At 38.1% G+C, this 27271-nt stretch overlaps 1 protein-coding gene across 1 annotated transcript in view; it reads left to right on the top strand.

Annotated features, from left to right (window-relative positions):
• Positions 1–27271, top strand: part of KSR2 (kinase suppressor of ras 2) — a 562622-nt gene that overhangs the window by 413869 nt on the left and 121482 nt on the right. Inside the window, 3 exon segments of the mRNA XM_051972874.1 lie at positions 11651–11718; positions 15506–15550; positions 15553–15623. Of these exon segments, the coding sequence (XP_051828834.1) occupies positions 11651–11718; positions 15506–15550; positions 15553–15623 (184 nt within the window).

Genomic DNA, 27271 nt, shown 5'->3' with positions numbered 1-27271 from the left:
CTGTTTCCCCAGGGTTAAGATTGCCAATAGAATGTTAGTTCAGCTCTGCCTCAGGAAAGCTGGAGGAAATCTCAGATATCAAATGAATCTTTGAGCATCTCTTTCTGAAGCTCATTACCTTAGGAATGTACACATGTAATTGGACTGATAGATTTGAAAGACTTGGCTTATGCCAGCTGTCTGCTTTATCCCCTTTCCTTCCCCACAATGCCTTCCTTTTCTATATTTAAGATCAGCCGAGATCCCACTGAGTTGACCGGGAAGACCAAAGGATTGTGAACCATTCTCCTTTAGAAACATATGGAAGGCTTGAGATGGAGGAGAGGGATGTATAAAAGCATCAGCTATATACATGGGAACTAGGTTAAGTGATGAGACAAGCCTTTATTGCTTTAATTCTCATTCATCCTTGATTGTCATCTTTGAGAATGACATTGCAAGGGGATGTCCTGACTTGCCTGGGCTTGGGCTTTTTTTTTTTAATTTTTAATTTTTTGTTGTTGAAGCAATTGGAGTTAGGGCCACATAGCTAGGAAGTATTAAGTGTCTGAGGCCAGATTTGAACTTGGGCCCTTCTGACTTCAGGGCTGGTGCTCTATCCACTGTACCACCTAGCTGCCTCCTACACATTACAAAAATTCCCAACTAAAATAGAAAATTAAAATCCCCCACTTTAAAACTCCTCACTTTAAAATATTAATCCAGTTCAATTCTGTAAGCACTTATGAAATCCTTTTTATGTTCAATACATTGTACTATGTTTTGGATACATAGAAAATGAAGAAAAACAATTCATGCCCTTAAGAAGCTTACTCATCTTACCATGTCATTTTTCTGTGTGTTTCCTATAAACTTTGTGGCTCCCATTTACTTTTCAGATCAAATAGAGACTCTCCTATTTGTCACTGCAAGACACACTCACCCCAAGCTAACATTCCAGCCTTTTATATAGTAATATTTTTTATGCACTCTACAATCTAAACAAATTAGTCTGTTTCCTATTTCTTACATGGGACCCTTCATTTCCCATCTCCATGCTTTTGGAGAGGCTGTACCCTGTACCTAGAATGCTCTCCTTCCTTATCTCTGCCCCTTAAAGTCCCTGCTTTCCTCCAACACTCAGCTTAAGCATCATCTTTTACATGGAAGCATTTTCTGATCTGCATCCCTCTCCCAATTAATCCCATCCTTTTCTCCAATTATGTTGTATTTATTCTTTCCCTCTCCTTGTCCCTGTCCCTCTCCCTTTCCCTTTCCTTTTCCTCTTCTTCTCCTTCTCCCTCTTCTTTTCTCTCTGTCCTTCTCCTTTTCCTTCTCCCTTTCCCTCTCCCTCCTTCCCTCTCTCCCTTCCTCTCTCCTTCTGTATTTATATGTATACTTACTTTCCATGACAGAATATAAGCTTCTTGAGACCAGGATTTGTTTCAATTTCTGTTTCTCCAGTTCTTAGTGCCTGCAACATAGTAGGAGCTTAATAGATACTTGATGTATTTGTTGATCAAATCTATTTAGGGGACAGAGATCACACAGATAAGATGTGAGATTATTGAAGGAGGAGTCAGAGAAACAAAACTCCTCATAGCTAGGGAAATCAGGGAAGGTTCTTCATGGGAAGTATCAAGTGAACTGAACCTGGAAAAAAGTTGGGAATTCTAAGAAATGGAGGTGAGAAGGGACTGCAATGATTGTAAATTCCTGAAGGTCAGGGACTGTCTTTTAGCTTTCTTTTCCCCCAGTTCTTTGCACAGTGCCTGACATAGCAGGCTTTTAATAAATGCTTATTGATTGCCCCAACTGACTGAAATTGAGTGAGAACCTGGTCAGAGACATGCAGGTGGGAAATAGCAGCTTGATTTCAATGGGGAGTTAGATAATTTCAAGTGAAGAAGATGATGGGATTTGGCCATTTTTGTGCCATAGACTGTAATGGGCTGAAGCTCGAGTTGATGCACTGAGGTCCCAAGCATGTGAAGCTAAATAGTAATTGGACCATACTCTATTAATATATGCTTGGAGAAAGAATGGTCCCCGCCCACTCTTTGTGCAAGTCCTGATGTGTTGTATAGGAAATGACGTAGCGAAGATTTTGGTTGGTGGAGGAGAGGGGCAGGAAGAGAGGCCGGGAGAGACTGCTGGCCAGGTTCCTGTTGCGGCCGCTCACTTTACTATCGACATCTCCCTTCACCTCCACATAGACTAAAGATCAAAGATTTTCCTTTAACCTGAATTCTTGACTCCGGCTGATTTTAAAATACGCGGTCATCACAATAGACCCAGAATTTCTATAACTTTCCAAAGAAGTAAGTGAAGAAAATATCAGGGATGAGTGCAGGGAATGGAGGGAGAAGATATCATTCCTTAGTCCAAGCATTGAGGGACTGGGATCATTCCCAAGTAAGAGCTCATCCAAATTGTCATCATTTCCCTAAAACTTTTTTGAGGTTGCTAGATGGTTTGGTGAATAGAACATTAGACTTGGAGTGAGGAAGACCTCAAATACTTATTAGCTCGGTGACTCTGGACAAGCCTCATGTATATCTCATGTATAAAGTGAGAATAATAATGGACTTATTTCACAAGGTGGTTGTGAAGGTCGATCAAAACACTCACAAACTCTCTTTCTCTATTATATATACGTATTCACATATATATCAGAATTATTATTTAAACTCAATAACATTTTGTTGGATTTTGCCAGAAATTTATTTACTGGATATAAGCTTCTTTCTTCCCTCCCACACATCCATCCCCACCCTCTAATAAGATACTGAGATAAGTCTGGGGATAGAAAGAGATTATTCCCTCCTACAAACTTAAATCCTTAAGAAAAGCCATTCACTAATCAGTTGGCTCATAACTTACATGTGGTAAACGAATAGATTTTTTAAAAAATAATCAGTCCTGGGATTTCATCAGTGCTGGGAACTCTGAGGAAGTTACTTTTCCAACAAGTACCTGTTTTTCAATTTACAGCCTTATTGAGTCACATGAGGGGCACTGAGAGATTCAATAGTTGGCCCAGAGTCACAAAGCCAGAATCTATCAAGAGCAAGACTTGAATTTACATTTTCCTGACATTCAGGCCACCTCTGTCATAGGTCTCCCCCACATACATCTGAGCCATATTTGTGATTGCATTCATGTAGGGAACTCTTGACGTGCACACACACACACACACACACACACGTCATCTAAAATAGCAAAACCTTTACCTATATTATTCCCTTTGATTTCCCTGCCCATCTCAAGAATTAGATACATGATTACCTCCATTTTACAGCTAGGACACTGAGACTCAGGGAGGATAAAGAGTTTGTCCATCATCCCATAGCTAGTAAGAATTGAGATATCTGATTCATACCCAGCTTTATTCTCATTCTTGACTAGCCCCATTTCCATTTTGACATATGCTTTCAGAAGATATGATAGCAACAGCCAGCCCAAATGTAACACTTTAAGGTTACAGAGTGCTTTACACTTTGCTTTTCACAACCTGTCAAAGTAGGTAAATTCTTATTTTCCCTATTAGACAAATAAAGAAACTGAGATGAAAAGGTTAGTCCAGGGTCAAGAGCCAAGGGCAGAATTTGTGTAAGTCCAGCATTCTATCCCTTATGCCATATTTAGAAAAGGTGATACTGGGAGACTAAAAGGGTTTTTTTTTAAGTCCTCAGAGCATTCTTTCCATGGTTTGGCCATAAATACCTATTAAAATTGTTATTTGAATGAACCCCATACTTGCAGGGTTATAGGTAACACAGTTCATGAGAGTTCTTCATGTCCCATCTTTGATGCCCAAGGGCATCATTGTGCCTTCCTCGGGGTTCCAGGATCACACTTTGACCTTCAGATCTTTTATGAAAAGGTTATTTACCCAAGTAGCCGAGTCACTCATAAATGTGGTCGTTTTCTCCGTGTGTCATTCTGGCAGCAGAAACAGAGGTCATGTTTAGTCCCCAACACTGAAAGCCCCACTTATGTCCCCCAGGAGACAACAGTCTCAAACCAGAAAAGATGAGAAGAGAGAAGCAAAGAAAGGCCATTATTTTGTCTTTCCTTTCACACTTAGTAGCCTAGTTAGGGAAAAGGGAAGAACAGACACTTCACCAAATTTTAAAAGTAAGACTAACAAATCTCCCTGAAGTGATTGTTTGAAGGGTATCCAATTCTTGAAGTTTTCAGAGAAATCCATATATTTAATTAGTAGGTATGGTTCCGCCTCATTTATCTCTCACCACTGGGGAGTAGGGTGTTCCATATAAATACATTTTCCAGATAACAGGCTTACTGGCTAAAATACCGAAACTTTATTTTTCATCATATTTATTTTGGATGGAAATCTTTCAAAAATATGTTATGTACTTTCCTGCCTTCACATTCAGAGGGAGCTGGATATAATTCACCCTTTTCATGCTGACTTGGAATTCTGGTTATGAACATACACATTTCTGTACTTTATGGTATTCAAGATTCTGCTTTTTACATTTTCTGCTTCTTCTCACTGGGTGAGACTAAACACGTCTCCCCGTTTTAAGTTATTTATACCTCCTAGCCTCTTGGTCAAATTCCTCCCCAGCTGGTTTATTAGTAAAAAGTTATCTACAGAGCTGACACTTAATACTTGAAAGACAGCTAGGTGTAGTGGATAGAGCACTGAGTATAGTCACTAAATTCAAATATATCTGCAGTCATTTACTACTTGTTGACTCTAGGCAAGTCACTTAACTTCTATCTGCCTCAGTTTCCTCAGTTCTAAAATGGGGGTAATAATACCTATTTTCCATGTTGCTATGAAGATCAAATAAAATAATATTTGGTTTTTCAACAGTATTTTATTTTTCCAAATACATGCAAGGATAGTTTTCAACATTCACCCTGCAAAACCCTGAGTTCCAAACTTTTCTCCCTCCCCCTCCCAAGACAACAAGCAATCTGATTAGGTTAAACACATGCAGTTCTTGTAAACTTATTTCTCTATTCATCATGCTGTGCAAGAGAAATTAGATCAAAAGGGAAAAAGATGAGAGAGAAACACGAACAGCAACAACAACAGCAAGGTGAAAATGCTATGTTTTGATCTACATTCAGTCTCCATGATTTTCTCTCTAATGCTACTAGCATTTTTCACCTCAATTTTATTAGAATTGCCTTGAATCATCTCATTGTTGAAGAGTCACGTCCGTCACAGATGATCATCACATAATCTTGTTGTTGCTGTGTACAATGTTCCCTTGGTTCTGCTCACTTCACTTAGCATCAGTTCATATTGGGTTTTCCGGGATTTTCTGAAGTCAGTCTACTCATAAGATAGTATTTGTGGGTAGCTAGTTGGTGCAGTGGATAGAGTACCAGCCCTGAAGTTAGGAAGACCTGAGTTCAAATCTGGCCTCAGACACTTAATACTTCCTATCTGTGTGTCTGAGCAAGTCACTTAACCCTAATTGCCTTAGGAAAAAAAAAGATAATATTTGTAAACATGTAGCATAGCACCGGACACACAGTAGGCATTTAGTCAATCTTTTCCCTACCTGTTGAATATAATTACTGTTTCTAAGTTCCAGGAAACCAGCCAATGGAGATAGCTATATATTTTATTTTAATTGAGATTCAGAGTGAGGACCTAAGGAAAAAGATGTTGATTAGTCCTTGACTTTAGTAATGGGATTTTAAAAGTTTTGGTTTCCTAGAAACCTGGACTTGGAGAAGGGAGAAACCTGGGTTTGAATTCCACTTCTGGTATTTACTAACTACATGAGCACAATCATTTGTCCTCCCTGAGCCTTTTTTTTCCATCTGTAAAAGACAATAGAAATACAATAGATACAATAAATAGAAAGTACAATAGAAATAGCTCTGATTTCAAAATAAGAAGACCCATATTTAAATCTCCAATTAGTCACTTTCTTCCGGCGTCAACATTTACATTGAATTGCATGACAGACCCTGGTTGGGAGACTGAGTCTGGAATATGTACCTTCTCCTGGTAGAATAAAGATTTGGGCTGAATCTATGAGATTTTAAGAAGATTTGATTATGTTTTCCTTTGGACTCACACAGAGATGCTCTGCGTCTGCAGTGAAGGTAGAATTCCATGCCCTCTTTTAGCAAACCTTGCTGAGATGCTTGTCCTGATTTTGCTGAGAGGCTGACCTCATGTCATCCAGTTTAATTGTCTGAGCACTGAAGTTATGTTGCTGGTGGGGAGCCAATCCCCCTCTCAACTCCACTACTGCTTGATGCCGAATCTAGTGAGCTGCCAGGGCTTGCCATTTCCCAGCATCCTGATTGAGTGATGAATTGAGGCTTTATGGTTATGATAAGAAATAATAACTTGGGAAGTTAAGAAAGGAAAATGCCAGAAAGGGAGTCAGAGAAGACAAGTACTTTCTAACAGACTTGCTTGTTAACTTCACAGCTCAGGAATGGTCAGGAGGGTCAATACTTGCTCTGGTTAAGTGAGTCTCCATGGACCACCAAGCCTGGTGATGCCGGCAGTGAACTTTCAGATTCAGTTAATGTTGTTGACATGGATACAGCTCATTCTATAGAGATGGTTTTCTTTACAATTACCTAAGGGTAATTCCATATTCAATAACATTCAACAATCAACAGATCAAACTCTGCTTAAAAAGATAACCTTTGGGACAGTTAGATGGCGCAATGGATAGAGTACCAGCCCTGAAGTCAGGAGGACCTGAGTTCAAATTTGACTTCAGAGACCTAACACTTCCTGGTTGTGTGATCCTGGGCAAGTCACTTCACCCCAATTGCTTCAGCAAAAAAAAAAAAAATACCCTTTCTCTGGTAACCCTGGTGTTTCTTCCACCACACACACACTTTCCAGTTTTGTGCATTTTCATCTCCCTTAAAATTGTAAGCTTTTCAAGGGCAGGAATCACCTTTATTTTTATTTGTAGCTGTATCTCCACTGCTTATCACAATGCCTGCCACATAGTAGGAAACTCAAATATTTATTCAATTGAATTGAATGAAGGGGGATTCCCTACCACTGAAGACAAGTGATTTCATTTTTGGACAGCTCCCATAGTAAGGAGTTCTAAATTAGCCTAATTATAAATTCTGCTCGGTGCCAGCCAGCCAGTCAATAAAAATATAACCAAAGGTTAAAGCCAGTCCCTGCTTTCAAGGAGCCCATTCTAACAGAGAAGGCAACATTTAAGCAGCTGTATGAAAAGTAAATAGGAGAATATAGAAAGGCATTGGAAGTAAGGGGGATCAAGAAAAGCTTCTTACATAAGGTAGAATTGTAGCTGGGACTTAAAGTTAGCTGGGAAAATCAGGAGATGAGGATGAAGAGAGAGTATTCCAGACATGAAAGACAGCCAGTCAAAATGGATTATTAAAGTTAGTTGAGTTGTTCAGGACAGACCCGGAATACAAAGTCTAAGTCCAGCATTATCTTTTCCCATTGTATTCCATTATTCAGTTTCAAGAAATTGGATTCAACAAATATTGAAGTGATCTTTGTGTTCAAAGCATTGTGCCAGTGGGGGGGGGGGAGAAAAAGCACTTAGATTAGTGGCAGTTCCATATCTCATAAAATTTGCAGTCTCGTTTTGAAAACTAAAAAAAAAACCTCACAAATTATGATTCCTATGGCCTGTGTGATGTCAATCAGTCACCTTGATGCTTAGTATATTGAAGCGTGATGATAAGCTTTGGGGGCAAGAAGAAAGGCAAACAGACTCCCTGTCCTTAAGTGACTTACATTCTAATGGATATTGAGCAAGACTCGCCTAATTTAGACCTCAGTTTTTCTCCTCTGTAAAATAAGGAAGTTGGGCCAGATGACTTTTTAGGGTTCTTCTATTTCTGGATCTATGATCCTATAAAACTCCCTAAGTAAAATTGACTGGATTACTTTTGTGAAATTTTACCATGGGTCCTAGGACCCTGAGTGGTGCTCTGTCACCAAAGACCAGCTTTTTAATTTAACACCAGTTTTCTTCCAGAGATATGACTATTACTACATAACTATTACTCTAACAATAGTTATTACTTTATTTATTATCTATTATTAATATATATATATATATATATATATATATTACTTTGACATATCATGATCTCAGGATAGTACCAACTGTAGGTGACACAAGGATAATGAAAAGATAAATGGTCACCAAGTCACAGAATTTCTGAATTAGAAAATACTTCAGTGACTGTCTAGCTCAAACATTATGCATGTGTATATAGAATCTCCTAAAAAATGCTGGAGAAATAGCCCATCCAGAATGGACTTGAACACCTTTAATCAAGAGGACTCCACCACTTATTGAAACAGCACATTCTATGTATGGACAGCTCCAATGATTAAAAATATGTTCTTCCCCCTCACTTTGCATCAAGCTAAATTTGAAACGCTCATAAAAGAGCCATCTGAAGATATCAGTTGGACAGTTGGGAATGAAAGACTGGAAATCAGGAGAGAGCTGAATAGAATTGGGAGTCATTTACAAAGATGCTAGTTGAATCTATGGGAGCTGATGAGACTTTCACAAGAAACTGTAGAGAGAAAAGAAATAAGGGTCTAAGATAAAGCCCTAGAATAAAGCTCCATCATAGTGGGAAGGGACATACATACACGCATATATGTCTGTATATGTGTGTGTGTGTATGTCTCTGTGTGTGTATGTCTATATATATACACATTTATCTATATATCCATATCTATATATCTATGATGAGGTTGGGCTAACAATATTTAGTTTGAAATAAACATATGATAAAATCATAATGGCCATTCTCTTTGTCAAAAGGTAGGTTTATTTAGGAAAGAGATTACAAACAAAATAAGAAGCAAAATAGGCACCAGGAGTGGCAAGTATGAAATAGTGGTGGGAGAGCAATTAGATTACCGAGGACAGGAATCTGGAAGAATCTATTAAAAGAATATGCTATGAGATCCGAGTACACCCTTGACTGTAGGGTAGATCCACAGAGGAGGTTAGCAGACTAACCAAAGTCGGCTAGAGTAAAGATGCTGTTAGAGGGGAAGACACTATGAGAAAGAGTGCCTTATAGTCCTGGAAAAGAGCTTAGCAAAGATCTTTCTCATGAGCAGATCTTTTAATAGGAAAAATACAAACTTGGGGTTTTCTAAGGGAAACCAGGGAAATAAAGGTGGGAACTCAGAGGGAAGGATCAAGGAACCAAAGGGAATGCACCTGACAGACCAAGTCCCAGAACAGGTACCAGGTCTGAAAACATGCTAATCAATATCTCAACAGTTGTTCACCGATGCACAGAGATTGGGGGATAGACAATGGAGGTCAATAAAGAGTTTCATCTTCACAAATACTCTATACAAACAGGATAGTCTAGGAAATGGCTATACCTGATAATAGCCAGATGGGCTTCTTCCTGACAGGGGAAGAGAGTAAATCTACATCATATATACATACACACATATAAAACTATATACATACATATATATATATATATATATATATGTGTGTGTGTGTGTGTATGTGTATGTGTGTGTGTGTATACGTATATATATACACACGTGCATGTATATATGTATTATAATTACTACATTATTTTATTTAATATATATTATGTTTTATATACATTTATATATATAATTTAATATATATTATATACACATTTATATGTATGGTCTGTGTGTATAATGAAACTTCAAATAAGATAATATATGTAAAACACTTTGTAGCCATTAAAGTACTAAATAAGTGTTAGCTTTATTATTATTATTAATTGCAATTCAAAGGGATTTGAATAGATAAGATAAGATAGAAAAGATAGGAAAAGAACCAGGAGAAATCAGTATTAGAAAAAAAAAACAGAGAAGATAAATATTTACAGGAAGAGTAGTATTTTGAGGAGAAGGCCAGAAAGATGAAGACTGAGGAAAAACTCCTTAGATTTAGGAATAAAGAAAGAGATCATTGGTAGTTTATGTTGAGAGGAGGGGTTGAAAAGTGAGTGGGTAGTGAAAAAGTATGAGTGAATATAAATAGCTTCCCCCCTTATTTGAAAATCACATCGACTATCAAAAGAAAGAGAGACAGTGAATATTACTTTGAAGGGATGGTAGGAATGGATGAAGAATGAGGGAGATTGGAGATGTTTGTAGGTATCGGGGATAAACCAACTGATAAGGAGAAATTGAAAATTAAGGAGAAAAAGCAGATAAAGTGTGAGAAAAATAGAGACATGAATTCATTGTTTGTGGAGCTCTAAATTGGCCCAGTCATTCTGGAGAATTCTTGGAACTATATCCCCAGAGTAATTAAACTGTGCATACTCTTTGATCTATTGAAACTATGAGTAGGTAGGCTTGTAAGCCAAAGAGATTAAAAAAAAGAAGAAAATGACATATGTGTGTGTGTGTTTGTGTGTATTAAACAGCATTTATAACATCTTTTTGTAGAAACAAACAAAAAAGAAACTAAGGGGGAGGTTGAGCATCTGCTGGGGAGTGGCCAAATAATCTATGGCATAGCAATGTCATGGAATACTATTGTATCATGAGAAATGATGAAAGAAATAATTTCAGTAAAATCTGAATTGATGCAGAATGAAGGGAACAGAACAAGAAGAACAATTATACAGTAACAACACTAAAACACTCTATGGTAAAAATACTAAAAGCTTTAAAAACTCCTAGCAGCACAACGACCAACCATGATTCCAGAGGTCTCATGATGAAGCATGTTACTCAGCTCTTGACAGAAGGATGCTGGACCCAGGGTGCAGAATGAGATATCTTGTTTTTAGACATGGCTAAAGCAGGAATTTATCTTGCTTGATTATGTATATTTGTAATAAAGCTTTTGTTTTTCTTTCTCTTTTCCCATTGGTAATGAGGATGATGGCAAGAAGGAGATAAAAATCAATTTTGATGAAAAATGACATTAATTTTCAAAAAAATAGGGGATAATTAACAAGGCTGACTCTTGAAAGAGATGGGAGAGGACTGGGATTGTGTGCATAAGTAGAGGAGTTTGAACTTATGTTTATTTTCAAATCTAGCCTTCTTTCTACTTTTCCATGGTTCTCTATTAAAGCACAAATTATATCAGCCAGAAATAGTACCTTTGATACTCCTCTTTTTTTTTTTATTAACAGAACATGAACTCACAAATTAACTCAAGAACAGACCTGTGAAGTGAAAAGTATAAGGAGATGCCTATAAGCAAATAATGAGGTCCAGTGAGGTTAAATTGATTGCCCAAAGTAAAAGATGCCCAGGGTAAAGGGATAATAGATGTTAAGCATGTTTTGAGGGCTAGCCAGACATAGTGGGTTAAATGAATTTGCTGTCTTGATTGGACAGCTCCTCAAAGGGGATCTTTCAAATTGAAGAGATTAACTCATCAGCTAAAAGTTTGATCTCAGATGAGGAGAGGTCTGAGCAGCAGGAAAGTTCTCTGGAATGGGTAGAAGTGAGATCCTCGGAGACATAGGATCCTTGATAGATAGTTATATCTTGCTTTCTAATATATTGTTCTTTAGACCGAGTCCTCTGGAAAGTTTCTTTAAATGTCCTTGTCCTCTGGCATGACTACTTATCCCTTGATGCTATAGATCTACTAATAGAGGCATCTAGAGCATCTGGGATAGATGGAACTTCATGTTCATTTTATTTCCTTTTTCCTCTTAGGTTAAAATGTCATAACAAATGCACCAAAGAAGCTCCCCCGTGCCATTTACTGATCATCCACCGTGGAGGTAAGAATTTAGCACATGTTTCCCAGGGTTTTCTGCAGGTTGTGTCCTTGGAAAGGAAGTTCAGCCAACTGGGTCTCCCTATTTATTCTACCTCTCTCCCTGTTGGATACAGAATATCTCCTGAACATTTAAGGCCCTGTCTGCTACATCTGTTCTTTGGGTATGAGGATGGACAGTCAAGGACCTAGACTGTGAATTTCATCTTTTAGGAAAAAGTAATGAGGCAATGAGGTCACACATAATCCACATAGTGTAACACATAGCACACGGTAATCAATAAATGCTCACTCATTCATTCTCTCTTCTATACATCTATTGGTTTGTTTATCTCTATCACTTATCTCTCTGTCTCTATCCATTCATTTTCCCTTCCTTCCTTCCTTTCTCCTTCTCCCTTCTTCCCTTCCTTCGTCCCTTCCTTTCCCTCCTCTCTTCCTTTTTCCCTTCCCCCTCCCTTCCTTCCTCCCTTTCCCTCTTCCTTTCTCCCTTCTCTTCCTTCCTTCCCTCTTTCCCTCTTTTTCCCTCCTTCCCTTCTTGCCTTCCTTGCTTCCTTCCTTCCTTCCCTCCTTTCCTCTTTTTCCATCCCTCCCTCCCTTCCTCCCTTCTTTCCTTCCTTCCTTCCTTCCTCTTTTTCCCTCCCTCCCTCCCTCCCTCCTTCTCTCCTTCCCTCCCTCCCTCCTTCCTTCCTTCCTTCCTTCCTTCCTTCCTTCCTTCCTTCCTTCCTTCCTTCCTTCCTTCCTTCCTTCCTTCCTTCCTTCCTTCCTTCCTTCCTTCCTCTTTCAAAGCACCCTGCCCTCTTTTTACCTAGCAAAGAGAAGAATGAATTTGTGGATCTTAAAGAGAAACCTGCTTATGGGAAGACATTTCTTTCTATCCATCCAGATCTCTACCAGAGGCTTAATTAAGTGTGAGAGGCAGGGGATAGAGTTGTCTCTGGGGTAAATGATTTCCCGTCAGTTTCATTTAAACTTCCCTTGATTCTAGCTTACAGAGGCAGTAATCACACTTGGGTGACTTATCCACTTTGTGAAGTATGTGCAGCAAAAGTTAATGCTAAAGTTGACTTTCTCCCGACACTCACCATGATTCCCTTCCTCCATTCCATAGTTAACCCCTAACTCCTGACAATTGTATATTCTCAGGGAAAGTAATTTTATTTTCACAATTAACCTAGATGCTGAGAGGAAAAAAAAACAAACTGTATCAATTTGAAAGCTAAATTTAATTCAAAACAATGAGTAATTATTAGAAATCTACTATATACAATGGCTGAGATTTTCAAAGCCAGAAATGAAATAGTCCCTTCTCTCTAAGAGAGTATAGTCTACTGGAAAGAAGATGGGAACAATACCAATAAGTAAATGCAAAGAAATCATAGAATCATTTCAATGAGGTGTGGGGCTTTTCCTATGGATTATCTTTTCCATTACCCCTGTCTACTAACACAGAAATGAAGTTAAATTTAAAGTTCATTGGCTAAATCAAGAGCTAGAAGAGACCTTTAAGGGCTTCTAATACAAACCCACTTATTTTACAAATGAAAAAACTGAGTCCCAGAGAGGTTGTCCAAGTGACATAACTAATAAATGACAGAAGCAGTATTTGAATTCTGAGCCAATATGTCCACCTCTATGTCATGGTGCCTCTCAAGATAGCTTCATTTTTTTAGTGGTTGGTAATCATTCAACTACCCCAACCACCTGAAAATTACCTTTACTAAGGCTGTTTCTGAATATAATATTCTTTGAACTGCTTGATATATTTAATGATGCTGTTTCTAATTCTGAATTCCAAATACTTTGTGAACCCGAGAATATGGTCTTTGGGCACCATGTTGTGAGACTCCCTGATAAGTAATGCATTAAATAATGAAATTTTTTTAGCAGTTGAGGAACAAAGCCCTTGGGATGGCCTCTGAGAGATGGATAAGTTTTTTCCTTCCACAGAATGCTATCCTGCAATAAATAATATTCAAGAGAAAAACTCTGCTCTTGAAATTGGATTTAAGTACACGAAAGGTGGTATACCCAATCATGTTATTTTACAGAGATAATCAGCCTTGTTCCCAAATTCATCTGGTGATTCTTAAGCACTTGCTATATTTGCTAGCATTTCATACAGTACCTGGCATGGAACAGTGCTTAACCAGTGTTTGTTGACTTGTTTTAGATAGGGCAACTAGGTGGCGCTATAATGCACAGAGCATTAGGCTTAGAACCAGGAAAACTTAATCTTCACGAGTTCAAATCCACTCAGACACTTATTAGCAGATAAATCACTTATTGTCGTTTGGCTCAGTTTCCTTGTCTGTAAAATGAAATGGCAAAAAACTTCACTGTATTTGCCAGGAAACCCCAAATGCTGTCACAGAGAGTCAGACATGATTGAAAAACAACTGAAAAACAATAATCTGATGGATACTGACACTACCCACATTCATTTGAATGAATAAAATGAGTAAGTGAATTTTTTAAAGCCTTTATTAAGTGCTTATTAAGTACCAGCATTGTGCTGATTGGTTGGAGCATAAATGGAACAGATAAGATAATCCTTTCTCTCAAAGATCTCACCAGCTAACCAAATCATTGAATTGAGGAAGAACCTCCCTCCCCCACCCCCAAAAATACATCTATAGGATGGATGGAAAGGGCCATAATCCTAAGAGTTCAGCCCAAGGGAAGATGAAATGATGGCAGAATCCAGAACTGCTTAGCAACACTGAATATGAGCTTATAACTCCCAAACCAGTTTTCAGAAGTAAATAGTTGATTCATGATTGGACTCTCTATAAAATCTGGAGATCATTCTAAATCTCCAATTCCTAATTTAAATCACCTCCTCTTACTATGTCCCTGACAAGTAGGTATATTGGAAGGATTTTGAGCTTCATTTGCACTTTTCCCCGGTTTCATCTCTTGGGCTGGTAAAATAGTCCAACGGTTTTTAAGCAGGAGGAAATAGGAAAGAGTTTAGATAAACCAGTTTAAAGTAACTACAAAGTAATTTCAAGGAGATTTAAGTTCAGTTCCATTTACATTTATAAAAACTCTGTTGTGGACCCAACTCTGTGAGGGATAAACAAACAAATAAAAAGCAGCAGAGGATCCATCTAGTCCTCAGACTAAGAGAGTAAAGGTTACCTCTCTTATCCTCAGAGAGTAAAGGTTACCTATACAGGATCAGAGATGTAAAGGTGGAAGGAATCTTAGGGGCATCTAGTCCAATCCCTTTAATTTCAGATGAGGGAATCTGAGACCAGATGAATAACTTATTTAAGGTCACACAGCAAGCAAGCATCAAAAATGGGATTTGCACTCACTAGCTTCTGACACATGTGAGACAATGAGAGATAGCATTTTAAGGCATTTAATCAGTTAAAGACAGATTTAAACACCTACTACTATTGTTAGGCAGTATGTTAGGCACTGAGGATACAAATAAAAACAAAATAATCCCTGCTTTTCATGAGTTTGTATTCTACTTGGGTAAAGAATATGCACATAAATTAATAAATTCAAGATAACAGCTAAGTAAGGTTAAAAATGTATAATAAATAAGGTCGACACAATGGATATACAAAGTAGTTTCTGAGTAAGATCAGGGGAATGGAGCAAAAAAGGCTTCCTGGAGGTGGTGGCCCCAGTTATATGCTTTGTTGGAAGGCAAGAGACAAGGACATCTGGAAAAGGATCTGAGTTGTCTTTTGGTTGGTTGATTAGTTGGTTTTGTATGCTGAGAAGCCATACTAAAACTCTCAAATCATTGCTTTTTCCCCCTACGGATCCAGCAAGGTTAGTCCGGACAGAGTCTGTGCCCTGTGACATCAACAACCCCTGCGGAAGCCTCCCCGGTACTCTGACCTGCACATCAGTCAGACTCTCCCTAAAACCAACAAAATCAACAAGGTGAGACTACTACAAGAAGGTGGTGTCCTATCATTGATTACACTGAGGCTATCCCCATCCCCTGTTAGATGGGGGTTGGGATCACACCCTGGTAACAGGAGAGGGTGAGAAGCAGGGATGGAGAGAGAGAGAAAGAGAGAGAGAGAGAGAGGGAGGGAGGCAGGCGCATTTGCTTTCAAATATTGTCATTCACACCTGGCTTGTTCTGTCCTTTATTCAGAGTATTGTTATTTCAATGGAAGGGAAGGGAGAGATAAGTCAAAAGATCATTAAGTTTATTATTTTTATTTTAATAGCTTTTTATTTTTCCAAATACATGCAATAAAATAGTTTTCAACATTCACCTTTGCAGAACCTTGTGTTCCAAATTTTTCTCCCTCCTCTTCCCCCCTCCCCTGGATAGCAAACAATCCAATATAGATTAAACATGTGAAATTCTTCTAAACATATTTCCATATTTGTCATGCTGCACAAGAAAAATCAGATCAGAAGAAAAAAAAAACCACAAGAATGGAAAAAAACCAAACAGATGAGAAACAAGAACAAAAGGTGAAAATACTGTGCTTGTAAGATCACTGAATTTAGAACTGCCCTGGATCCTACAGATTATAGTGCAGAGAATCTTAATCTAGGATCCATGAACTTGTTTTAAAAATGGTTATAAACTAAAAATATTAAAAAGTTTATTTATTGTTATATCATTATCATGATAATATTAAAATATGTACACACATGTACACACAGAGAGAAGTTAGATGCTGCAGTGGATAGAATACTCATCCATAAGTTAGGAAGAACTGAGTTCAAATCCAGCCTCAGACACTTATTAACTATATGTCCCTGAGCAAGTTGCTGGTCTCAGTTTCCTCATCTGTAAAATGGAGCTAATAACAGTACCTACTTCCCAGAATTCTTGTAAGGATCAAATGAGATACTAATAAACACCTAGCACAGTGCCTGGCACATAGTAGACACTATTAACTATTTTCCACACATTAACACATACCACATGCACACACACTATTTCAATATAATTCATTTTATCTGATGTCCTTTGTATTTTATTTTATATATCTAAAAACTTTATTTTGAGAAGGGGTGCTACAGGATCTCTAATATATACAATCCCTGATCCTATCTCATCATTATATAGATGAGGAATCTCCTGCCTCACAGAGCAAGACAATAACTTGCAAGGTAACAAGGAAAAGGCAGGATTTGAACTCAGCTCATCCAGCTCCAAAATTAATATCCTTTCTAGTGCACTACATTAGAGAAATCAATCTAGTCCAATGACTTCATTTTACAGAAGGGAATCTGAGGCCCAAAGAAGGGAATTGACTTATTCAGCAGCCCACAGATGGTAAGTAAGAGAGTTAGGATTTGAACTCAGGTCTTCTTCTTCCAAATTTAGTATATTTTCTGTTATACTTCTCTCTTATTCTCTGGAAGAATAACCTGGACAGAGAGATGCTTAGATTTGAGCACATGATCTGCCATCCCCATTAATTCAGTCTCTTATGCTTCTTAGTATTGTAATATCGGTTCCTCTCTCAAAGAGATGCAGAGACTGGTCATACAGACTCTTCACTTAATTTGGCTTCCTCCATTCCATTTATCTGTAATCCAGATGGGAGGTTGAACCTTGGCTACTTCAAAGATAATACAACTTTGTAAATAGTTACTTGCCTAGAACAATTTATTGTGTATTTTATAGCATCATAACAATAGCTCACATAAACTCTATGGTTAACAAAGCACTTTACACATATCATTGAATTTAATCTCATTTGATTTAGTTAAAGAAGAATTTAGAGGTCATTGAATCAATCTCACATTTTGAAGATGAGAAAAAAGAGAAGCAGATGTTAAATGATTTGCCAAAGGTTACACAGCTAGTGTATATCTTTGGAAAGATTTTAAATGTGTTTTTTTTCTTCTGATTCCAATTTCAGTGCCAAAGAGAGATAATTTCATTTATTTGAATTCAATACCACTTCTGTGAGCCTGGGACTCAGAACAGATTTTTGCTGAAAATCCTTAGTGCTTGAGAATGACTGGTTAATTTGGTTTAAGGGCAGATCTTTATTTTGCAAGTGTATGCAGAATAGAATCACCTACCCAATACCTTATATATGTAAGGTGTTGATTTTTAAGTTTTTTAAGGTTGTCTCAAAGTTGTTGGACATGAGAATATAACTTTAGATCTGACAAGGAGATTGTTTCAGCAGGGTTCTCCTTGGTACTCTCTCCTCTTTAGGTTTTTTGAAGGCATGTGCCTAAGTACATGACATAATGGTGATCATGGGGATGATGGTGATGATGATGAAGGTGGTAGTAGTGATAATAGATATGAAAATGGTGGTGGGGGTGATGATGATGGCAATGATTGTAGTGATGATGAAGGTAATGATGGTGATGATAATGATGATAAATACAAAGATGGTGGGAGTGATGATGATGGCAATGATAAAGATGATGGCAGCAATGATAAAGATGATGGTAGCAATGATAATGGTGATGATGAAGGTAGTGATGATGGTGATGATGGTATTAATGAAGGTGATAGTAGATATGAAGGTGGTAATGGGGTGATGATGGTGGCAATGATAATAGTGATGATGAAGATAATTATGGTGATAATGGTGTTAGTGAAGGTGACAATGGTGATGATGGATATGAAGATGGTGGTGGGGGTGAGGATGATGGCAATGATAATGGTGATCATGATGATGATGGCGATGATGACAATAGCAGTGGTGATAGTGAATGTGATGATGGTGATGATGGTAGTAGTGGTAATAATAGATATGAAAATAGTGGTGGGGGTGATGATGATGGCAATGATAAAGATGATGGTGGCAATGATAATGGTGATGATGGTACTGATGTAGGTGATAGTAGTGATAATAAATATGAATATGGTGGTGGGAGTGATGGTGACAATGATAATGGTGATGATGATGATGGTGATGATGACAATAGTAGTTGTGATAGTGAATGTGATGATGGTAGTAGTGATAGTAGATATGAAGATGGTGGGGGGGTGATGATGGTGGCAATGATAAAGATGACAGTAGTGATGATGGTGATGATGATGATGATGATGATGATGATGATGGAATTGGTGGTGATGATAGATACAGTCATGAAGGATATTTGTTGGCAGTGGCTGATTCTTTGTTACTAGCTTTGCAGAGCGTAGAACTTAGGAGCTTCCATGCCTTGCTTTTCCCTTTGCTCTACAAATTACCTTTTTGCCTTTTGCTTGGAAGGGAAGGCAACATAATAGGCTCTCCTCTTCCTCCTGCACTTTGAATATTTTATGTTATACTCTTCCTGATGGTTTGGAGCTACCTGGCAGGTTTTCTAAGCATCCTCATGTGCTTCTGTATATTTATTTGAGATGCATACTAACATAGTGATAACTTAATAGACTAATCTTGCCTCCAGTGCTTACTATATGTGAGACCTGGGGCAATTAACTCCTAGAGCTTTAATGTTCTCCCCTTTAAAATGGGAGTACTTTGCAAATCTTGAAACACTTTAAGTTATTATTGCTTAGTTTTTTTTCCTGTTGTTTAGAGAAAGGTAATATTTGCCAAAAATATATTTTCCCAAAGAACATCAGTTCTTTGAAGATGGGCTCTAGCTCCCCATTCAATTTCTAATTTTCTAATTTTAGAATTTAATTTTCTAAATTTTAATTAATTTAGAAATTAATTTTTCTAATTTTCTTAAGCAGCAGAATTCTTATTTTTGTCAGGAGATAACTTGATAGAGTAGGAGGCTCAGGTCCTAATTCTACCTCCAGTGCTTACTATATGTAAACCCTGGGGCAATTAATTCCTAAAGCCTTAATGTCCTCACCTTTAAAATGGGAATAACAGTATTATAACTGTCTACCTTAAAAAAAAAACTCTTGGGAAGAGAGTATTTTGCAAATCTTGAAACACTTTAAGTTACTGTTACTTAGTTTGTTTTTTTTTCCTGCTGTTTAGAGAAAGGCAATATTTGCCAAAGTATATTTTCCCAAAGAACATCAATTCTTTGAAGATGACCCCTAGCTTCCCATTCAATTTCTAATTTTCTAATTTTAGAATTTAATTTTTGAAATTTTAATTAATTTAGAAATTAATTTTTCTAATTTTCTTAATCAGCAGAATTCTTATCTTTGTCAGGGGATATGGAGGGTGGTCATATTTTTTCTGTTTTCCAACAAAATTGAACTTAATTTTCTAAATTGGGCCTTGGCAGCCTTTTACCTCCTGCCCCTCTGGATCTCCAAGTTGTCAGGGTGGGTTTCTGCCTCTGAACAACCCTGAGATTTTACAGGTAGGTTTGGCATTTGCTCTTTTATTGCTGCAAAAGAATATGAGATACAAAGGATGCACAAACATTTGAATACTTCCTGACCTATCTTAGGACTATTTTGATGTGAACTCCATCTAAATAGATGATAAAAACAAGATGAATACTAATCACCTTCACAATTATAACACCAAATGACTATTATATTTGATTTGAATGTTTTCAAAGCCCTTTAAAATCCATTATCTCATCTGGATCTCCTGATAGCTCCACGAAGTATTTTATCAGTGGGGAAACATAGACCTTGAGAAATAAAAAGCAATTTCCCAGGTCACATAGCTAGTAAATGTCAGAGTAAAAATTTGAATTCAAATCTTCCAGTCTCCAAGTCCCGACACTTAATCCACCAAGATCTTGACCTTGAGAGTCCCAAAGTCAAGGGACCTTTATTTCTCTGCCTTTGCAGACAGAAGTGATCAGTATTTCAATGTCAGGTGGACATTAACAGGGGCAGAGGGTGAAATAACCATGGCATCATTCTGCTTGTCTGCAAAGAAGAGAATTTGATAAAGGAAATAAATTACCCTCTATTTAAATTGTAGCCTTGATGTGAAGATAGATGGGATATGTCCAAAGGGTTGCTTTTCTCCTCCACCCCCTCTCCCTTCCTCCTTCTGCGTTCTTTCTCTCCCAGTCTCTGAGCTCAAATTCTCATTGTCAGACTGTGATGTAGCATCCATGACTCCAGAGCCAATTTGGTTAGAATATCTTTTTAAATTGCTCTTTCGGCCCTACCCGCCCACCCTCATCAGTCTGGGGCAGGGAGGAGGAGTGTGTATCTGCACTCACTCAAAGATCAACCTCCTGTGGCTTCATGTTCCACATCTTTGACTATGTCCTGGATATTTCAGGAGACATTGTGTATTTCATATGCTGGTGGATCCATTCACTAACACCACCATCTGCCCCAAAATGAAGAGCTGGGATAGCAGATGGAATAGTGACCACCTGTGTGCACTATCTAGTGCCTTCCCTTTCAAACTACCTCCAGTTTATCCTGTCTAGATCTTGTGTACCTTGCTGGTTGTGTTTTGCAACCCCCATTGGACTGAGAGCTCCTTAAGGGCAGGGACTGTTTTTGCCTTTCTTTGTATCTCTTGTGTTTAGCCTGGTGCCTAACCCTTGGTAAATGCTTAATTAATAATGGTTGCCTTGCCTTGCCTTGCCTTGTCTTGCCTTGATTTGCCTCTACTTGCCTTGCCTTGTCTTGCCTTGCTTCCACTTGCCTTGCTTTGACTTGCTGAATGGTTAAGTGGGTGATAGAGAATTCCAAGTTTCATTTCAGGTATTGAGGTCAGATCACTATATGACTGTAATCTTGAGTTTTCACTTCCAGCTTGGGGTGTGTGTATGGGGGATGTGGGGGGGAAGGGAAGCATTGGTTCAGGTGCCAAAAGAGCTGGGTTCAAATCACAGCACCATCACTAATTACTTCCATTGAAAACAAATATTATGTGTCTCACTCCCTCCTTCAACAATGTATTTTCTTCTCCAGGCTAAACATCTCCAGTTCCTTGGACTAATTTTGTTGTGTTCAGTATCTTAGACCAAACAAGTCATTCTGACCTTTGGACATGTAATTATATTCTATTCTATCAAAGCTTTATGGTACAGTGAAAAGAGCAACATATTTAGAGTGAGAAGAACTTGGATTTGACCCCTACTTTTTATATGACTTTAGGAAAATCATTTCCTGTCTTTGAAATCTCAGTTTTTTTTTTTCATATGGAAGCCAGGGAGTTGAACAAGATGACTTCTGAGATTTATCTTTGCTTTAAAACTGTCATCCAATTCTACCAATAATCCCAGGAGATTGGTAGGATAGGCATTTCTAGAGATACTTTCAATATGAGGAAACTGAGGCTGAGAAAGATCACCTCAACAAAGTAAGATGACTTCTAAGCTTTATTTTTGCTTTAAAACTGTCATTCAATCCTAACAATAACCCTAGGAGGTTGGTAGGACAGGCATTTCTAGAGATACTTTCAATATGGGGAAACTGAGGCTGAGAAAAATCATCTCAACAAAGTACTTTCTCTCTTTTGCTGTTTTATCTCCTGTATATAGTACGGCACACAATTAATCAACAAACCTTTATTGAGCTCTTATCATGTGTCAGGAACTGAGACTACAGAGACAAAAATGAAATGGTTTCTGTACTCATGGAGCTTATACTCTTTGGTGGGAGCTTGTTCACATAGAGAGGTGTATAAATGAGCTGAATTGATGTATTTTGTCCAAGATCGTATATAGATAGCAAATGGTAGAACAGAGATTTAAGCCCAGAGTTCTTGCTCCAGTTCTATGACTTTTTCCACTGCTGTGTGAGATTCCTACTCTCTGTCTGAACTTAAATTTTTCCCATCCCATAATTCCAGATTGTGCCCTTAACACAGGGTGGCTAGGTAGCATGGTAGAGAGAGTTATGGACTTGGAATAAGGAAGACATTAATTCAAATTCTGCTTTAGATACTAGCTAAGTAACACTGTGGAAGTGACTTACTCTCTCTGTGATTGTTTCCTCACCTATAAAATGAGAGACTTAGATGATCTCTAAAGTTCTTCCACTACTAAATCTATGGTTTTACATTGTCCACTTGTTATAAGGGGAAGTAAGCAAGAATATATGGAGGAATCTTATTGTCACCATTGAAAAAAATTCACGTAAACCCAACTTCACCACTGGACTCCAATGTAGCAGTGTGTTTCCCAGGAATAGAGACTATGGGAAGCCATCTTTGGGTTAGAAAGATGGCTCAGGGTACATCCGTTACCACTGACTATAATCCAGCCAAGGGGTCTCTGTCCAAGGTAGTAATGAACATGTAGAATTAATGAGGCAAAGATTGAGAATGGAAAAGCCTGCCTTAAATATGTATCCTTGTAGTAGCCACCCTGGGGCAGCTAGTGGCGCCATAAAGGATAGAGCCCTGGGTCTGGAGTCAGAAAGACATGAATATCCAGCCTCAGACACTGAGCTGTGTGGCTCTGGATGAGTCATTTAACCCTGTTTGCCTCAGTTTCCTCATCTGTAAACTGAGCTGGAGAAGAGTTACAAAGAGGTGGCCGCTACCGAAAGATCAACAAAGTATATACTGTGTCAGTGAATATGGTACGTCTTGGAATTCACTTTTCTCCTAAAGAACTTCTTATGATAGTATAATTCAGTGTGGTGAGACAGAGGGCTGACCTGAAATGTACAAAGTCCTGGGTAAAAGTCCCCTCTGACATATCGTGACTATGACCCTGGATGAACAAGTTTCTGAACCTCAATGTCCAAAAAAAAAGCTGCTGATGGATATTGGGGGAAGTATTTCCTTATCAGGAATTCCCTGTATCAATGATTTCATAGGACTGCCTCCCTAATCCAATCAGAACCAAACAAAAAACCCAGAAGTAATAAGCTGCCTTCTGTTACCTCATGGCTTCTCTGAAACTTTCTATCATTTTCTATATGGAAGTTTAAAGAGATGCTATGTGGAATTATATTCTGTTATTCAAGCACCAAGTTTTTAATTAATAAACACTGATAAATAATTGTTTAATTAATTAATACTTGATTAATTAATAAACAATGATAGCAGCTAACATTTATATAACACTTCAATATTTGCGAAGTATTTTATTTTTTCTTTTAAAAATTATTTCCCTTTTAATCTGTGGAACAAAACATGCTTTTTCATAACAATATAATGAAAAGATGATTTCCCATGAAATTTCAAATCTACTATGTAAAATTTGCTAATCTTTTAAAACAGGGGTCCTCAAACTATGGCTCGTGGACCAGATGCGGCAGCTGAGGACGATTATTCCCCTCACCCAGAGCTATGAAGTTTCTTTATTTAAAGGCCCACAAAACAAAGTCTTTGTTTTTACTATAGTCCGGCCCTCTAACAGTCTGAAGGACAGTGAACTGCCCCCCTATTTAAAAAGTTTGAGGACCCCTGCTTTAAAATATATAACAAAGTTATCATATAAATTTCTTTTTTTTCCCTTTCCTTTCCTACATCCCACTCCCACTTTAGAGATGGACACCATTAGACACAAATGCTTTGTCAATAGTATTTCCTTTTATCCTCACAATATTGTTGGGAAGTAAGTGCTATTATTTACCCCCATTTTAAAAATGAGGAAAATGAGACGGGTGAAGTAATGGGTGAAGTAACTAACTCAGGATCATGCAGCAATAAGTATTTGAGGCTGAATTTGACTCCAGTCCAATACTCTATTCAATGTGCTGCCATATTGCAGAGGCAGGTTTTGACTCCATGATAGGGAATTAATAAGAATGGAAAGTATCTGAAAGTAGAATAAGCTTCATTGGAAGCAGTGAATTACCACCCTACCCTCTTCGCTAAAAATCATAGCAGCTTAGGATCATTGATTCTGGGCTGGAATAGACTTTAGTAACCATCGAGTTGCAATCTTTCATTTTACAGATGAGGAAACTGAGGTTCAGAGAATAAAGTGGCCTATCCAAGGTCACAAAGCTAGTAAGTATCTGAGACAGGATTTGAACTCTTTGTACTTCTCCATAAACACAGGTTGGTTGACTTTTTCAGGGGAAGGGGACATCACAGATTCTCAGATTTGAAAGGACATTAGGAGTCAAGACCCACCCATACCTGAAAAATAATCCCCTCTTCAACCAATTTAACAAGCAGTCATCCAGCCTCAGCTTAAAGATTTCAAATGGGATAGAACACTTTATCTGAGGTAAATAATTGGCATAGTGAGTAGGAAGTTAGTCTTGGAGACAGAAAGATCTGAGTTCAAATCTGGATACAGAAACTTACTAGCTGTGTGACCTTGGGCAAGTCATTTAACTGGTGCCTGTCTCAATTTCCTCAGTTGTAAAATGGGGATCATAATAGCACCAATCTCCAGGGATTGTGAGAATAAAAGGAGACAATATTTGTAAAGCACTCTGTAAATATTAAAGTACTAAATAAATGCTAGTTACTATTACTGAGATTATGATTATGATTTTTCTCAGAACACTCACCTTACTTTTGGACTACTCTCATTGTTAAGATGATTTTACTTTCATGGAGTCAAAAATCTGCCTCTGCCAGGTCCACCCACGAGTACTCATTCTGCTCTGGGGCCAACTAGAACAAATCTTATCATTCCCTGCCATGACAGCTTTTCTAATACTGGGAGACAATTCTCATGTTCCTCTAAGTCTCTTCTACCTTAGCTAAATATGCCCGGTTCCTTTTATTGATCCCATCACATGGCACCTCACAAGACCCCAAGAGTCTTCCCTCTCTGATTGATTTTTTTTGGACAAGTAAAAGAAGTCATCCTTTGCCTCAATTCTTACCTAGCCTTAATCACTGAATGGGTGTTGCCTCCACCAGACTGAGATCTGTTAAAGACTTTAACTTCAAAAAGCCAAGATCTACTGAAACAAGGGTTATCCCCAGTCATCCTGGTTTATATCTTGCCACTGGACCCAGATGGCTCTGGAGGGGAAAGTGAGGCAGGTGACCTTGTCCAGCCCTCCCTTACTTCAACCCAATTCACGTGCATGTCATGGCTTCACTTCCCTGATATCATGGTTCTCTTTGAGAATGAGACAAACAACAAATTCATGTCATAGAAAGGATTCTTCTTCAGGCACGGTTGGACCAGACGGCCCCAAAGGAGCCTCCTGGATCTGAGATCCTGTGATTCCATGATCTTCTAAACAGGTATTAGTGTGAAAAGTCATTTTGAGTCAGTCACTAAATTATAAAAATGAATTTCACATGTCCCCCAGAACTCTATTTATATAACAAACTAACTGCATCCATCTCCATCTCCACATGTCATTGATATATGATCCCTTAGACTCATATGTGCGTTTCCATGGAAATATCCATCTGGCAAATTTGGACAGACTGAGAAACCAAGCTACCTGATCATATCAGAAGCACTCCAGGGAGGTCTCCTTCACCTGACAAATGGCTTTGGATGAGACAAAGCCTGTCCTTTTCTGAAATATTAGACTTAATTCATTTTGCTTAGCTCTCCCCTAGCTCACCCAGAGATCTAGGTTCATCTCAAGTTAATCCACTTTGCTTTGCTCTCCCCTACCTTACCCAGAGATCTAGGTTCATCTCAACTTAATTCATTTTGCTTAGTTCTCCCCTAGCTCACCCAGAGATCTAGGTTCATCTCAACTTAATTCGTTTTGCTTAGCTCTCCCCTAGCTCACCCAGAGATCTAGGTTCATCTCAACTTAATTCGTTTTGCTTAGCTCTCCCCTAGCTCACCCAGAGAGTTAGTTTCATCTCAACTTAATTCATTTTACTTAGTGCTCCCCTACCTCACACAGAGATCCAGTTTCATCTCAAGCATGTCAAACCTTGAACGGTGATGTAAATCTTGAGGAAATCCACTCTTTCATATACTAGAGTGTTAGAACAGACACCCTAGATTCAAATCAGAAAATACTTTGAAGCACCTACTATGTAAAGGCTCTATGGTAGGAATGGGGCTATAAGTGTGAAATCAAAATTTCCCTGCTCACAAGGAGTTTACCACAACTCCATTTTATGATTAAGGAAACTGAGACCCAGGATGTTAAGTAAATTGCCTGAAGATATACACAGAACATTCTAAGCCAATGAATGCTCCCTCTGCTTCCCCTGAGTGTCAGAGATCAGGTTCTAAGCCAAGGTCTGTTCTTTCTGCTTTGCCAAGTTATCTTCTAGTGACTGCCATTTGCTATATGGCCACCTTTTTCCAGGACCAGAAAGTTAGATGGGAATTTACTTGATGGAAAAATACTTTTTCTTCTTTCTGCTGAACAGATCAATGAAAAGAAAAATGGAAGGATAGTGGGAAAAGCTATAGTGGCAGTGAGTTTGGAGTCAGGAAGATTTGAGCTCAAATTTCACTGAAGAAACTTACTAGGTGCTTTACTCTCTTGTATTCCATTCCCTCCCTAACAAGGTGTTCCATCTTAAAAGTCCATACCTGCTTCTAATGAATTAATAATAATTTTTTAAAAAAATACTTCAGCCTTCTTTTCAATAACGAAGTGATTCAGACCAATTCCAATAGACTTGTGATGGAGAGAGCCATTTGCATCCAGAAAAAAAGATTATGGGAACTGAATATGGATTAAAACTTATTCTCACCTTTTTGTTGTTGTTTGTTTCTTGTTTTTTTTAATTTCTCATTTCCCCCCTTTTTGATCTGATTCTCTAGTGCAGCATGTTAAATGTGAAAATTTGTTTAGAAGAATTGCATATGTTTAAGCTATATTAGATAACTTTCTCTCCAGG

This window comes from Antechinus flavipes, chromosome 1 (assembly GCF_016432865.1).
Source record: "Antechinus flavipes isolate AdamAnt ecotype Samford, QLD, Australia chromosome 1, AdamAnt_v2, whole genome shotgun sequence".
NCBI lineage: Eukaryota > Metazoa > Chordata > Mammalia > Dasyuromorphia > Dasyuridae > Antechinus > Antechinus flavipes.
This window is presented reverse-complemented; position numbering and strand designations above follow the sequence as displayed.